The sequence below is a fragment of the Aptenodytes patagonicus genome, chromosome 4, assembly GCF_965638725.1.
Source record: "Aptenodytes patagonicus chromosome 4, bAptPat1.pri.cur, whole genome shotgun sequence".
NCBI lineage: Eukaryota > Metazoa > Chordata > Aves > Sphenisciformes > Spheniscidae > Aptenodytes > Aptenodytes patagonicus.
The window spans coordinates 47,987,847-48,002,786 of NC_134952.1; the positions used below are offsets into that span (position 1 = coordinate 47,987,847).

Genomic DNA, 14,940 nt, shown 5'->3' on the forward strand with positions numbered 1-14,940 from the left:
ACTAAATTATTCAAATTAACAAACAACAGACATTTGTAATATGCCTCTTAAGTTTCCATAAAGAAAAGGCAGATTTAAGTGACTTTCATGACACAATATCATATACAGGGGAGGAGTTTGTGTACATGTGCATTCATGCATGGAAGTAAAAAGAAATCCAGGAGATGAGACAGAAAGTACTTGTAGCAAAGCCCTAAGAGAAAGCTGCAATGAAAAAGGGAATGAAATTAGAAAGGCAACGAACAGGTAAATTACTTGCTGAAGCAAGCTGCACATCAGCCACAATTTCAGAAGCCACAATATTTTTTCCTCTTCTCCCAGGTAACACAATCTTAAATAAATCTTTGTAAAATACTCTCAGGCAAGCTTTTTCTATCTAAGACTCCAGAGAGAAAAATGGAAAAAAGTGTTTTGGGAGCCCTACTCAAAGTATTTGAAATATGAAGCGTGATCTTTTTTTTCATTCATTGTGCCTTTAATAAAAGCTAAAAGGATTTTAATGATAGTTCTTACAATGGAACTAAGCCAGCATAACTTACAATGAAGCTCTGAAGCACACTTAAGATTAATTTTGTAACAAAAAAAAGTATTATTTCTTGGTGAGCCTGAGACAGGATTATCTGATACATTTTATTTATTCACATACTTTTGTTACTAAGAACCATTTATAACTATTAAGAATTTAAATTTAATATAGAATGACAAGTTCAAATTTGGGAGGTTGCTGTGCCCTATAAATCTATGTGATTCCACCCTCCTGAAGTATTATAAAAATGGAACTCTTTGTTGTTCTGTTTTGAAATAAAATAATTTGAAATATTTTAGAGAATTTGTCCTCTAAGAGCTCATGGGACTATTTTGTGAAAAATCAATGTGCAGACACTGAGCTTAATTAAATGCATTATTATTGGATTCTGACTCGTGTATTTGGTTGAATTTAAAAATCACAATTTTTCCAATCTCTGCTATATTTTACTATGACTAAACATAACTCACTGCTATAAATTGTGACAGTTCAGTTAAAGTGCCATAAAACAGAAATTATCTCAAGCTAATAGGATTTCTGACTTTCTTAAAGTGAATAATGTTAGCTGGTTGAACCATGATAGGAGACATATGGCTTATTTCTTCTTTTGCAGGTTATAGAAAAATGTGCATGCAGATTAATATTTATAGATTTTAAGATTATAACTTTTAGATTTTATACAATTATTAATGTACATGAAGAAATATTGCATTAGCAACACATAGGTGTAAGTTATCTGAATATTAGTTTTTCCCAACCAAGTTAGAAAAGAAAATGAGAAACTACATTCAGAAGTTTGTCTCAATTTTAATGCAGTTTGGCTAAACAGTACATTTGCATGGATTACTGATGGATTTCGCCTCCACATAGTCTATAGCTCCTCCTTCTCTTCCTTTTGACCCCACTACAGCTAAATCAACACATGATGATGTCTGTTCCTGACACTGAGTGTCTTCTCATTGTCAACACGAGTGAAAGCATGCTCTGTGAAACATAGCTTAAATTAGAGTAGTGATATCACGATCCATCTCTAGCGTGACACACGAGGCAGGATGGAGGGCTGGGAGGAGGAGAGGTTTGCTCCAGCAGTGATCTGCTGCATCAACCTGGTCCTGTGACACCTTTCCGTCAGGTCTCCGTTCACCTCACATGTGACTTGCTGACTCAGATGGCGGGCTTTTCAGGGCAAGACATGCAGAAGAGTGATGAGAAAAATACAGCCCCAGTCTCAGTGGGGATCATAAGAGGCTGTTGTGATAGCCGTATCACAACGGTGGAAAGGGAACTGGGAAGAGAGAGTGTTGGAACAAAACTTTTGCCAAGGCTTTGAAAGTTACATAACTAAATGCTTTGACAGACATCTTGAATCACACACACCAGGATGCAAAAGGACATTTATGATCTAAAGTCAATGTGTCTGTGTAATTTTATTGTCTACCATATTAAAGACAGTACCTTTTTTTTTCCTTTAACTGTAAGATCCTTACTTTATTTGACCTATACAATTACCTATAGTCTACCCAGTGAAGATGTATTAAGTATTCTTAGCTCCCAATGCTTCCCTACATAAAATGTACAGGATGCTGCTGGACATGTCCAGAGAGTAAATCTTAAAACTTCACATCTAAAACGGAGAATTTTTGTTATGATACCTTATTTCAATGAAGAGTTAATTCCTAAATTTTTTTCTGTTACCAGACATCACAATCTGGCTGCATTTTTTTTTTTATAGATTGAATAAGGCAGTTATATCAGGATAACCTATTTGTAACTTACAAGATCATATCCCAGTACTTAAAAGAGTTGTTGACGTGACTGATTGATTAAAAATATCTGTTAGATTCTGCAAAGGTGCACATCCACAAATACAAGAAGTATTTCTTTGGGCAAGAAACCAATCTGGTTAAAAGATGATGTGAAAGCAGTGAATATGTAAATGAAAGATTTAAAAAAGAAAAAATGAAAATAAAATCAAATAGTGATAAAAACTAAGAATGTATAGGTAGGCATGTTAGAGAAATAATTAGTACTTATTTAAAAATAACTGTTTTTTCTAAAACATAGTAAGAAAAAGAAAAACCTCATGTGACATATAAGTCTTAGGACTGTAGAAAAGCCCAACTATTCAATACCGTTTCTGATATGTATTTGGAAAGAAGAAAGTGGTTGTATGCTTTCTGCATGATGCTGAAAATCTGTACCGAAGATAAAGCAGCATTTCTAAATGAAAATATTTTCAAACCAGCCATAGGAGGAATTTGAAAGGAATTAGCTGAGAAACACTTCGAAACAAATGTTATTATACAACAGGTTTTGAAATATGAAGAAAATACCAAAAGAACTAGAGGCTTGCAGTGTTATTTGAATACTAGAAAAGAATGAAAGATTCTGAAAACCAGTGTCTATAGTTCCTAGGTAAGACAACATAATGGTTAATTCACATGTTTTAACATGGAATTGAAGACCAGAAAATGACATCAGGGAGTGTATTTTCATGGTAGATGGGCCTTCTTGAATAAACCTCTGAAAATGCAGATCATCTTTGTTGACTGTATTACTATTAACTTCTCCAGACTAATCAAGTCATTTGACCTACAATCACATGCCTTTTAAATCCATTAACATAGTCCCTTTTTTTCCATACAGTGCAAACTTTGGCTTTAACTATGTTGTGGACAGAACTTAAGTTTCATGAAACGATGCTGTTCTTAGTAGCTGATTCCAAAGTAGAGCTGGTCTATTGCTCTCTCACCTATTTTTAGATCTCCTTTTTTAATTACAACTGAAAAACAAACTAAAACAGAAAAAAAAAAAATGTTTCTAAGTAAAAAAATATCACCACCACCACCTTTCCAAGCACTGTGCCTTTTTCCCCACGTTCAGCACAGCACTAACAGTCAGGTCTGTGATGGGAAAAAGACTCTTCTCCCACGTCACAGAATCATATAATCATTTAGGTTGGAAAAAGACCTTTAAGATCATCAAGTCCAACCATTAACCTAGCACTGCCAAGTCCACCACTAAACCATGTCCCTCCCTAGGCAGCACATCTACACGTCTTTGAAATACTTCCAGGGATGGGGACTCCACCACTTCCCTGGGAAGCCTGTTCCAATGTTCGATAACCCTTTTGGTGAAGAAATTTTTCCTGATATCCAATCTAAACCTCCCCTGGCGCAACTTGAGGCCATTTCCTCTCATCCTATCACTAGTTACTTGGGAGAAGAGACCGACACCCACCTCGCTACAACCTCCTGTCAGGTAGTTGTAGAGAGCGATGAGGTCTCCCCTCAGCCTCCTTTTCTCCAGGCTAAACAACCCCACTTCCCTCAGCCGCTCCTCATAAGACTTGGGCTCTAGACCTTTCACCAGCTTCGTTGCCCTTCTCTGGACATGCTCCAGCACCTCAATGTGTACTCAATATGCACTCTTTAGTGAGGGGCCCAAAACTGAACACAGTATTCGAGGTGCGGCCTCACCAGGGCCGAGTACAGGGGCACAATCACTTCCCTACTCCTGCTGGCCACACTACTTCTGATACAAGCCAGGATGCTATTGGCCTTCTTGGCCGCCTGGGCACACTGCCGGCTCATGTTCAGCCGGCTGTTGACCAGCACCCCCAGGTCCTTTTCCGACAGGCAGCTTTCCGGTCACTCTTCCCCAAGCCTGTAGCGCTGCATGGGGTTGTTGTGGCCCAAGTGCAGGACCCGGCACTTGGCCTTGTTGAACCTCATACAATTAGCATTGGCCCATCAATCCATCCTCTCCAGATCCCTCTGTAAAGCCTTCTTACGCTGAAGGAGATCAACCCTCCAACCCAACTTGGTGTCGCCTGCAAACTTACTGAGGGTGCACTCGATCCCCTCATCCAGATCATTGATAAAGATATTAAACAGAACTGACCCCAATACTGAGCCCTGGGGAACACCACTTGTGACTGGCCGCCAACTGGATTTAACTCCATTCACCACAACTCTTTGGGTCCAGCCAGCCAGCCAGTTTTTTTACCCAGCAAAGAGTACGCCCATCCAAGCCATGAGCAGCCAGTTTCTCCAGGACAATGCTGTCAGAAATGGTGTCAAAGGCTTTACTAAAGTCTAGGTAGATAACATCCACAGCCTTTCCCTCATCCACTAAGCAGGTCACCTTGTCATAGAAGTAGATCAGGCTAGTCAAGCAGGACCTGCCTTTCATGAACCCGTGCTGGCTGGGCCTGATCCCCTGGTTGTCCTTCTCATGCCTTGTGAGCACCCTCAAGATGAACCGCTCCATAATCTTCCCCGGCACCGAGGTCAGGCTGACAGGCCTGTAGCTCCCTGGATCCTCCTTCCGGCCCTTCTTGTAGATGGGCATCACATTTGCTAACTTCCAGTCAACTGGGACCTCCCCGGTTAGCCAGGACTGCTGATAAATGATTTAAAGTGGCTTGGTGAGCACTTCTGCCAGCTCCCTCAGCACTCTCAGGTGGATCCCACCTCGCCCCATAGACTTGTTTGTGTCTAAGTGGTGTAGCAGGTCACCAACCATTTCCCCTTTGATTATGGGGGCTTCATTCTACTCCCCATCCCTGTGTCCCAGCTCAGGGGGCTGGGTGCCCTGAGAACAACTGGTCTTACTATTAAAGACTGAGGCAAAGAAGGTGTTAAGTACCTCAGCCTTTCCTCATCCTTTGTCACTGTGTTTCCCCCTGCATCCAATAAAGGATGGAGATTCTCCTTAGCCCTCCTTTTGTTGCTAATGTATTTATAGAAACACTTTTTATTGTCTTTTATGGCAGTAATCAGATTAAGTTCTAGCTGGGCTTTCGCCTTTCTCATTTTCTCTCTGCATAACCTCACAACATCCTCGTAGTCCTCCTGAGTTGCCTGCCCCTTCTTCCAAAGGTCATAAGCTCTCCTGTTTTTCCTGAGTTCCAGCCAAAGCCCTCTGTTCAACCAGGCTGGTCTTCTTTCCCGCCGGCTCGTCTTTTGGCACATGGGGACAGCCTGCTCCTGCGCCTTTAAGATTTCCTTCTTGAAGAACGTCCAGCCTTCCTGGACTCCTTTGCCCTTCAGGACTGCCTCCCAAGGGACTCTCTCAACCAGCGTCCTGAACAGGCCAAAGTCTGTCCTCCGGAAGTCCAAGGTAGCAGAGTTCTGCTGACCCCCCCTCCTTACTTCTCCAAGAATCAAAAACTCTATCATTTCATGATCTCTATGCCCAAGATGGCCTCCAACCATCACACCACCCACAAGTCCTTCCCTGTTCGCAAACAACAGGTCCAGTGGGGCGCCTTCCCTGGTTGGCTGACTCACCAGCTGTGTCAAGAAGTTGTCTTCCACACACTCCAGGAACCTCCTAGACTGTTTCCTCCCTGCTGTATTGTATTTCCAGCAGACATCTGGTAAGTTGAAGTCCCCCACGAGAAAAGAACAAGGGCTAGCGATTGTGAGACTTCTCCCAGCTGCTCATAGAATATTTTGTCTGCCCCTTCACCCCAGTTGGGTGGTCTACAACAGAATCCCACCATGATATCTGCCTTGTTGGCCTTCCCCCTGATTCCTACCCATAAACACTCAACCCTATTGTCATCATCATTAAGCTCTAGACAATCAAAACACTGCCTAATGTACAGGACTACCCCTCTGCCTCTCCTTCCTTACCTATCCCTTCTGAAGTGTTTATAGCCATCCATTGCAGCACTCCAGCTGTGCGAGTCATTCCACCATGTTTCCATGATGGCAACTATATCATAGTTGTCCTGCTGCACAACGGTTTCCAGCTCCTCCTGTTTGTTGCTCATGCTGCATGCACTGGTGTAGATGCACTTCGGTTGGGCTATTGATCCCACCACCTTTTCAGAGGAAGGAACCCTAATTCCTATGTGACCATTCTCAGGCACTTCTGTGGTTTCTAACACATCCCCTACCTCCACTGAGACGGCAGACTGAAGGATCTCACTAGCACACTGTCCCTCAAACATTGGCATGCCGCCCCCAGGCTTATCTCTAGCGAGCCTGGTTTTATCCCTTTCCCCCTTCAAATCTAGTTTAAAGCTCTTTCAATGAGCCCTGCTAACTCCTGTGCAAAGATCCTTTTCCCCTCTGAGACAGGTGGACCTTGTTTGTTGCCAACAGGCCTGGCGTCATGTAGACTGACCCATGATCAAAAACCCCAAAATTCTGCTGGTGACACCAGGCTCGGAGCCAGGTATTGATCTGCTCGCTCTTCCTGTTTCTTCCCTCATCATTCCCTGCAACTGGAAGGATAGAGGAGAACGCTACTTGTGCTCCTGATCCCTTAACCAGTCATCCCAAGGCCCTGAAGTCCATCTTGATTGCCCTTGGACTTCTTGTTGCAATTTCATCGTTGCGTACCTGAAAAGTTAATAATGGATAGTAATCTGAGGGCTGTACCAGGGTAGGAAGTTTTCTTTGCACATCTTTAACCTGGGCCCCAGGGAGGCAGCAGACTTCCCTAAGAAGTGGGTCCAGTCTGCATATTGGGCCTTCTGTTCCCTTCAGAAGGGAGTCTCCTATGACAATGATCCGTCTTTTTTTCTTTATGGAAGCAGTGTTGACACAGGGCGTAGGCTGACTTAACCTCGGTGACACCTCTAAGCTAGATGAACCATCGTCCTCATTTTTGTTCAGCTCCACTTGCAGAGCCTCATACCTGTTATGCGAGGGCACCTGGAAAGGTGGGGTAGACACAGAGGAGATGCACCTGTTGCGCCGGGCAGGAACTTGTCGCCATTACCTCCTATCCCTTAAGTCACTGCGTTCATCCAGGCGGAGAGAGGATAGGGAATCCTCTGTATCATGCGTCCTGTCTGCCTGTTGGGCCTGTCCCAGGGAAGGTAGGGTGCCATTCCAGTAGTCTCTGTCTCTCCCCCTGATACTCCTCAACCTACTCACCTCCTCCTGGAGCTCTGTCACTAAGGGGAGGAACTCCTCTCCCTGGGTGCACCTCCCACACATGCGCTCACTGCTGCCATCCAATACTGGCGTAAGAGTAGGGCACAGCGTGCAGCTTCACACCTGGGTGTCAGTGTGTTCCCATCGGTGCTCTGTCTGGGAAGGTGCATCAGTTGTGGCGGGTGCAGAGCTCAGAGAGGCCATGGCTTTCTGCTGGGTGGATACCATCGCTCCCTGGTTAAGCTGGCAGAGCTTCAGCACCCTTACTGCATGCCCTTCTGCGCAAACTGCCACGCCACGTTCTTACTGACACGCCACGCCCTGTTGGTGGTGCTCCTGGTCCGTAGTGCTCCCTAAGGGCTTCTTTTATACGTGTGGGGGGGCTTGGCTGCCATTCCTCCTGCCCTGCCCAAGCCTCATCAGCTGCTGTTGCACGAGCTGCGGGCTCCTGGTGGATCTCTTGTCTCCCCCTGAGGTTCCCCCGGTTTGGGAAACCCCCCTGTACACCACACTGGAGCGCTCCACTGCCGATCATGCTGGCACCGGAGCTGCTCACCGCGGCGATGATAGTCAGTGACTTGAGTCAGCACAGACTCAAATCAGTGCTTTTATTTTCTCTGCAGAGCAGAGGAGAAAGAGTCAATGTTCACCTACTTTGACAGACCTACACACATCTTCAAGTCTCAGTCACCGTACAGCCTCTGCCATTCTCAGTGCCATAGAAGCACTTGCTCTTCTCTGGAGGAAACAATTACTTGACTGAGAATAAACCTTTTGACAAAATAAAGCCTTGGGATTGCTACAGAGTACGCAGGTGGAACACAATCACCTGTGGCATACAGGACTGGGTGATTTGATGTCCTCTCTGGATAAACTCTGCTAAGTGATCTCACATGCACAAGTCCCGCAGGATCAGTGTAACTGCTGCTGGGCTCTTCCTCCCCACTGCCCGGCCGCCCTCTTCCCTTGACATCAGGTATACAGGGACAACTTGCCCTCCCAGGGCCAGCATTCCATGACAGGCCACAGCTGATGGCTCCAGAGACTCACTCAAACCCATGTTTTCCTATCAGTCATTCTTCCTGGTACGTGTACCTTGCCCTGTCACACAAGTCAACTGCATGCTGGATCCCTCACGAGCATTGAGGGCAACACAGCAGGTAGCAAGCATAATATTGTGCATTAATTCTTTGCATATACAAAGTCACTTCTTTATGTACAGCATCAGTTATTAGCAGCATACATTCAAATTCTGACACAGATCTTTAAATTTCATACATTTCTGCAAACACATATCCATATAATACTACAGGCATTTTACCTACAATTTGATTAGTCTTCCAATGGATTACTGACATCCTGCTGCTTCGTCTACAGTCTAACCACTTACAAATTACAATATTAAATTCCTCATTAGTTCGGTCATACAGCTACAATAATTAGACTTCCCATTTTTAAGTTCTCACAGATTGCTTAGATTACAGTTTAGAATATGGTATTATTGCTCAGACATGGAGCTGAGACATTAACATACATATGGCAAGTGTTTCTGCTAATTTTAGGTTCCTACTTTCAGAATCAGCTTCACAGATTACTTAAAGAACAGCTTTTACAGATTTCATTGGCAGCTGTGAAATGAACACTGCCACATCAGGATGATCAAGCCAAAAAGACTAAAAAACCTGCCATATAATTATTATCCATTTACAAAGCATTTAGAGTATCACTGTCTATGTTACGAAACAGGAACAGAAATCAGTTTTCCGCAGCAGAGTTCAGTTGCCTTCATCACATGGCCATCATTCTGCAATCCCCAACCTCATTCACATTTTATCTTCTACAGCAAATGAATAAGGGATCATACAGGCAGCATAGAATCATAGAATAGTTTGGGTTGGAAGGGACCTCTAAGGTCATCTAGTCCAACCCCCCTGCCGTGGGCAGGGACATCTTCAACTAGATCAGGTTGCTCAGAGCCCCGTCCAACCTGACCTGGAATGTTTCCAGGGATGGGGCATCCACCACCTCTCTGGGAAACCTGTGCCAGTGCTTCACCACCCTCAGCGTAAAAAATTTCTTCCTTATATCTGGTCTAAATCTACCCCCCTTTAGTTTAAAGCCATTCCCCCTTGTCCTGTTGCAACAGGCCCTGCTAAAAAGTTTGCTCCCATTTTTTTTATAAGCCCCCTTTAAGTACTGATAGGTAATTCACTATATGTTTCTAATTCATTCTTTGAATGCAGTACACAAAGCACAAGTCTTTGTGTAGCTATAGCATGAAGAAAACATAGCATGTCCGCATAGGACAAATGAAGATTGCATCCTTCGTTTCGATTCCTAAGCACTGAGTTTGCAAAATTAATAACGTACTTTGATATAGGTAACATCCTGGACTATTAAAAGAGGAAATCAGTTTTCCTCTGACATTTCATAACATGACATCATGCTGCATCACTAGTTCAGATCCTTTAGCTCTCCAGACCTTTGGCATTTCAGAGGGTAGAGTGATCCAATAGCATTAATTACCAGCCTCTGAGCAGAGGTGTTACGCAGGAGGAGACATTTTGCAAGGAGACAGTAAGCAACAGGACAATCTTGAGCTTCCTTCCAACTTTGTAGCACAGTGCTCACCCCACCAAGCACAGCTCCTTTTTCTGCTCAGTCTCACCTTTTTCTTGCCCTGACTGCTTACCTCACTTCCATCCTTTCTTGCCTAATCACTACCTGCTTCCCATCCTCTCGTCTCCTTCTGTCCGCTTAGGGTCCTAGTTCTGGTCTCCCCATCCTCTGACTTTATTCTTCAGACACTCCCCTCTCTCAGAGCTCCTTGTCCTTTCCTTTAGTTATTTCACTGTTACCTGCTGGCTCCCTCTCAGATATCCCTTTCCTCAGTCTCTATCCTTCCAGACTAATAGCCTTTCTGATTTCCATTTTCCCTTTCTAAGTAGCATTAGCCTTTTCCCTCACCTGTCTTCTCCCTTGCCCCACCTTCCTCTCCCTTTAGCCCCTGATTTCAGTCTCCTTGCTCAGTCCTTCCCAATACATTTTCACCTTCTCTGTCTTTCAGACACAACCAATAAGACTTCCTGATCCTCTCAGCTTCCTACACCTCCCCATCTTGAACCAGTCATTTCAAAGTCTGATTTGATGGCTTCAAAGTATAGGACACACAGCACCACCAGGAAACCCTCACCGAGATCACTGGTGACAGTTCCTCTGATGACTTTCATACTGGTCTCTAGCATCCAGGAACCTCCAATGGAGGAGGTTAATTTTTACACTACTGCAACTAGGCTTGAACAGGCTCATTAGCTCTAGTGGGATGGCCTGTCAGAGGACTCTCTCTCAGACACAATGATTTTGTAGAGGAATACTGCAGAAGTCCTTATTCGTTTAAGAAAAGGCATTGCTTAATACAAGATTCCCAGAACCATTCAACATAGGCAAAGTACCAATTCCTCACTTTCTGAAGAATTGAAATTATTTTGGTAAAGTTTTGCTTGTATTCTTGCTCAAGGTGAAAAAGTCCACATTGCATATAAATTTCAGAGCAAATGGCTCAAGTCTGGTAGAGATGCTATAAACAGTCAAGACAGGTTTGCAAGTTGGGTAGCCCCTAGTGCTATTAATGGAGAGGTGAAAGCATGCTTGCCCGTGCAGCAGTTGCAGGCACACCAGCCTGTGCAGATGACAATGATCTAACTTTCAGAGCTTCAGTTTATCATTGTGTAGACTTTTCACTGCTCTCTAACTGACATAGAGGAAATTTTCCTCAGGAAATCTAGTCTTCCTCCCTGATTTTCTATAAAGATACTATTTTTTTTGTACACATAGATATACAAGATGCACATTATTCTTCTAGCCACAGGGAAGCCAGTCAGGTTAATGCCCAAGTTAAATGAAAGAAAAAAAAAAAATTATTACACAATGATTATTTGAGCTTGTGCAAAGGCTGAAGTAATTTCACTTTCCTATTTACAAATCTGGAAGGGATCTTAAAATTTGTTACAAATTATGTAAACAAGAGCACTATCCTGCACAATCATAAACTTGCAGTTCTCCAAACGATTGGGGATGGTGTCCTTCCCACATTTGACAGAAAGTATTTGGTATAAGAGATCTTGGCCCTGAAAACAGCTGTCACGTGCATGCAGCACCAGAAGGGCTAACAAGTTTCACATGGTTTTAAGAAAGTTTTCCTTGGCATTTTGAAGTGAGGGTAAGGGAAGGAAAAAAAAATAATGAGGGGAAGAACAGAAAGAGGGTGGAATGGGAGCTGTAGGCACAAGCAGAAATAGGATCAGAAAACTTCAGGTAGGGGCACAGAGCATACAGGGTTAAAATAGTAAGTCGCAATTGTTTTCCAGGAGAGGCCTGCCAAATCCCTTCTGAATACTTTTAGATACTAATGTTCTTCTGTTTTTCTTAATGATTGATAAATGAATTGTTTGAAAGTCTGTCACTTAGCCAAAGTCCAGGAGGACGAAATAGTTTTTGTCTCCAGAAAGCTAATCAAAATGACTCTAAAGGCACAAGTGTGCACTATGGTTGTTGCAGTGAATACAGTTGATTATTTCACTAAGAGAGAAGATGTGGCAGCAGCCAGTGCAATGCCAGCCACATGCCTAAGTGACCTGCTAGCTTCACAAGGGGGGCGAGCCACCCAGGCGGATGTTTATCCTGGCCACCTATCCAATGCTGCCCGTTCCACGACAGGAGTCTGAAATTTACTTTTCTCTGTGTTACAACTGATTCTGTTGCACTGGTGAAAACCATGGTATAGATGCTGCTTTGTTTTCAAAGAAATCCCCTATCTGGTATAGTATATTCCACATGGGAAAGTAGTCAGGCAGTTGCCAAGAGTTGCTGGTGCATAAAAAGCTTGATTATTTGGATTAGTTTTATTATTTGGATTTTGGAAGGAAAGCTTTTCATGTAAAAAGATTTAATGAAGAATCTGAAGGAAGAGAGCAAAATAAAACAGCTATTGGAATTATTTTTGTGCAACTTTAGCTGTTGAATGAAAAACCGAGCAGATGTAGGTTGAATTGATATGGATGGGTCAGCAAGAGTAGTTTTTGTATGATAGACATTTCTCATTTTATTTTTTGAAGAATTAGGAGCATCTGTGAGTTGTAGAAATTAAAAAAAAAAACCAAACACAACAAAATACCACTGAACTTCTAGCAGTCCACAAACCACAAATTCAATTTCTAAGCACAATTATACTTACTTCAGGAGTGTTTGTTTTAATATCAGCTAGCCTAAAGACTTGAACAAAGTTTAAATCTATTGTGTGGATGAAATCAAATATTGTTAGATGAAAACCAATACGTGGTTACAATTCAGATTGCCGGCTAAAACTCTGAAAGGCAGCGAAGCTATGAACTGTGCACTGAGCGAGGTTAGGAGTGGCACTAAACAGGAACCCATTTTGGTGCAAAATAGAGCACTAACAGGTGGCAGAGACTCCAGGCATGCATGTGCTTTAATCTATGAGTGCACTGTTTCTCTCTAACAAATCTAGATGAGCCATGTGCTTTTCTTATAAGCGTTATAATATGCTATATATGATGAGCCAATAAACACCTTAAAAGGTAATAGCCATCATAACCATAATACTAGAAGGCCTGTAGTCATTCACAGTCCTCCTCTGCTATCCTATTTTGCAATATGCTTGAATATATTTTGATACGTTTTATAAATTCCACAGCTGAGATGAATTTAACCCAGCAGAAATGATGCCAATAAGAATTTGCACATCTTGCATGAATGTTTCAACATTTTACTGTTTTGATATAGAAAGCAGTAATGTGAAAGCCTTAATTTGTTTGAAATCCTTTAGCTTTTATTCTGCATACCTTGAAGTAGTACTTTTAAGTATTGGATTATTGCTCATGGATAACACGGATGCATAGGAAGCTCACAGGCTTGATAAGATCTCATTATCATAGCCTGCTTAATTCCAAGTACATTAATATCACTGTTTTTTCATGCTTGCAGTTCACATGTTATGTATTCCTCCAAAACATGATAGAACTACTTAGAGTTTTTCCACAGATTTAACTAAGCTTTGCAACCATAAAAATAACTGTAAGTAGAGCTCTATTTTCCAAACTCCTAACATGGACAATATCCCTTACAAATGTTATGCTAAGCAGCATAATATGCACATGTAAACCCAAAAAAGGTTTAATTTAAAAGCAGGAGAGAGAGCAAGCTATTGTTCAATAGAGAAGGTGGCAGAATTCAACCTTATGCTCCTATTAGTTTAACAAAACAGTTGATAGTGCAAAGAGTAGCTATTTCATCTACAAAATTAATAAAACATTATTTTAGTATTGACATAGTGCAACAAACACTAATTTTTAATATAAAAATTACAACAAAGGAAATTATAATCATTAGGAAAATCCAACGTATAGATCAGTATCAGCAGCTTCACAGGGACAGCTTTACCCAAGCCGAAAGCAGCACTTACAAACAGGGTACTCGAAGGGAATGAAGAAAACATTACTAAAGAAAGCAGAAGGTCAGGTGTAACTCCCGCCACACTGAAGGGATTTGCATCTGAAGGAAAACTTAAATTTATTTCAGTCTCCATTTTACATGCTATATTGCCTATCGTGCTGAACCAGAGGGCAAAAATTCCTGTTGCCTGAACACAATCTACTTTTTGAGAACTACCAATTCTAGTAGCACTGCACAGTATCACTACAAACTACTGAACTGAGTCTAAAATGTGGATTTCAAGGCATCTGAAATGACTCAGTTCTATATGTACCTTCATTAAATATTTACAGCAAGTATTTATGCAATGTTTAAACTCTTATTTTTTTAATTTCAGCTCATAACTATTAGTAGTAACTCTCAAAGCATTAAGTACAAAAATATTTGATCCTTACATGTAGCTAGTAACCTTGAGAGACTGCATTACACTTTGATTCTATGAAAGAATAATTGCCATGAAGAACTGTAAAATAACACTGAGATATCGTAGTTTTTTAAAAAAAATCCACTACTGAAGTTTATCAGCTATCTGCTTTGCAATGTTCAAAATGAAAAAAAAAAAGCCAGATACACTTACCCTTGGTACCAATAAGCAAGAACATATAGAAGCAGCAGTCGGATGTCATATCTGTCCTTCAGCAATTCAATGAATAAAGTCAATGAACGTTGTCCCTTAAATTGCACACCAGCCAGCACGCTGCTTGTACGGTCTGCTTCTGACAGTCTTCAGCAGTGCATGAAGCAAGCTCCCTTCTCTCCCCTGCCTTCCTCCCTTACTTTCCTTTGCGCTAGGTCTCCCTCTCTCCCCCCTCTCTGGCAGACACACACGCAGACACGAAAGTTTCCAGGAGCACACTGGCTCCTCAGGCTCTCCCTTACAGGCTGGGGTCTGCTCTGCGGCAGGCAAAGGCTGGGATGTGCATGGATACAGGTCTGCCCCAAGGAAAGCTGCTGCTGCTGCACAAAACACAGACAGTCCAGAGAATTGTCATCAATAGTCCAATTTTT

General features: G+C 42.3%; 1 protein-coding gene across 1 annotated transcript in view; it reads right to left on the reverse strand.

Moving 5' to 3' along the window:
• The window catches only part of RXFP1 (relaxin family peptide receptor 1), a 57,961-nt gene extending 43,268 nt beyond the window's left edge, over window positions 1–14,693 (reverse strand). The window contains exon 1 of the mRNA XM_076336610.1: window positions 14,510–14,693. Coding sequence (XP_076192725.1) covers window positions 14,510–14,558 — 49 coding nt within the window. The 5' untranslated portion in view covers window positions 14,559–14,693. The remainder of the gene's footprint in view (window positions 1–14,509) is intronic.
• Window positions 14,694–14,940: the final 247 nt, after the last annotated feature.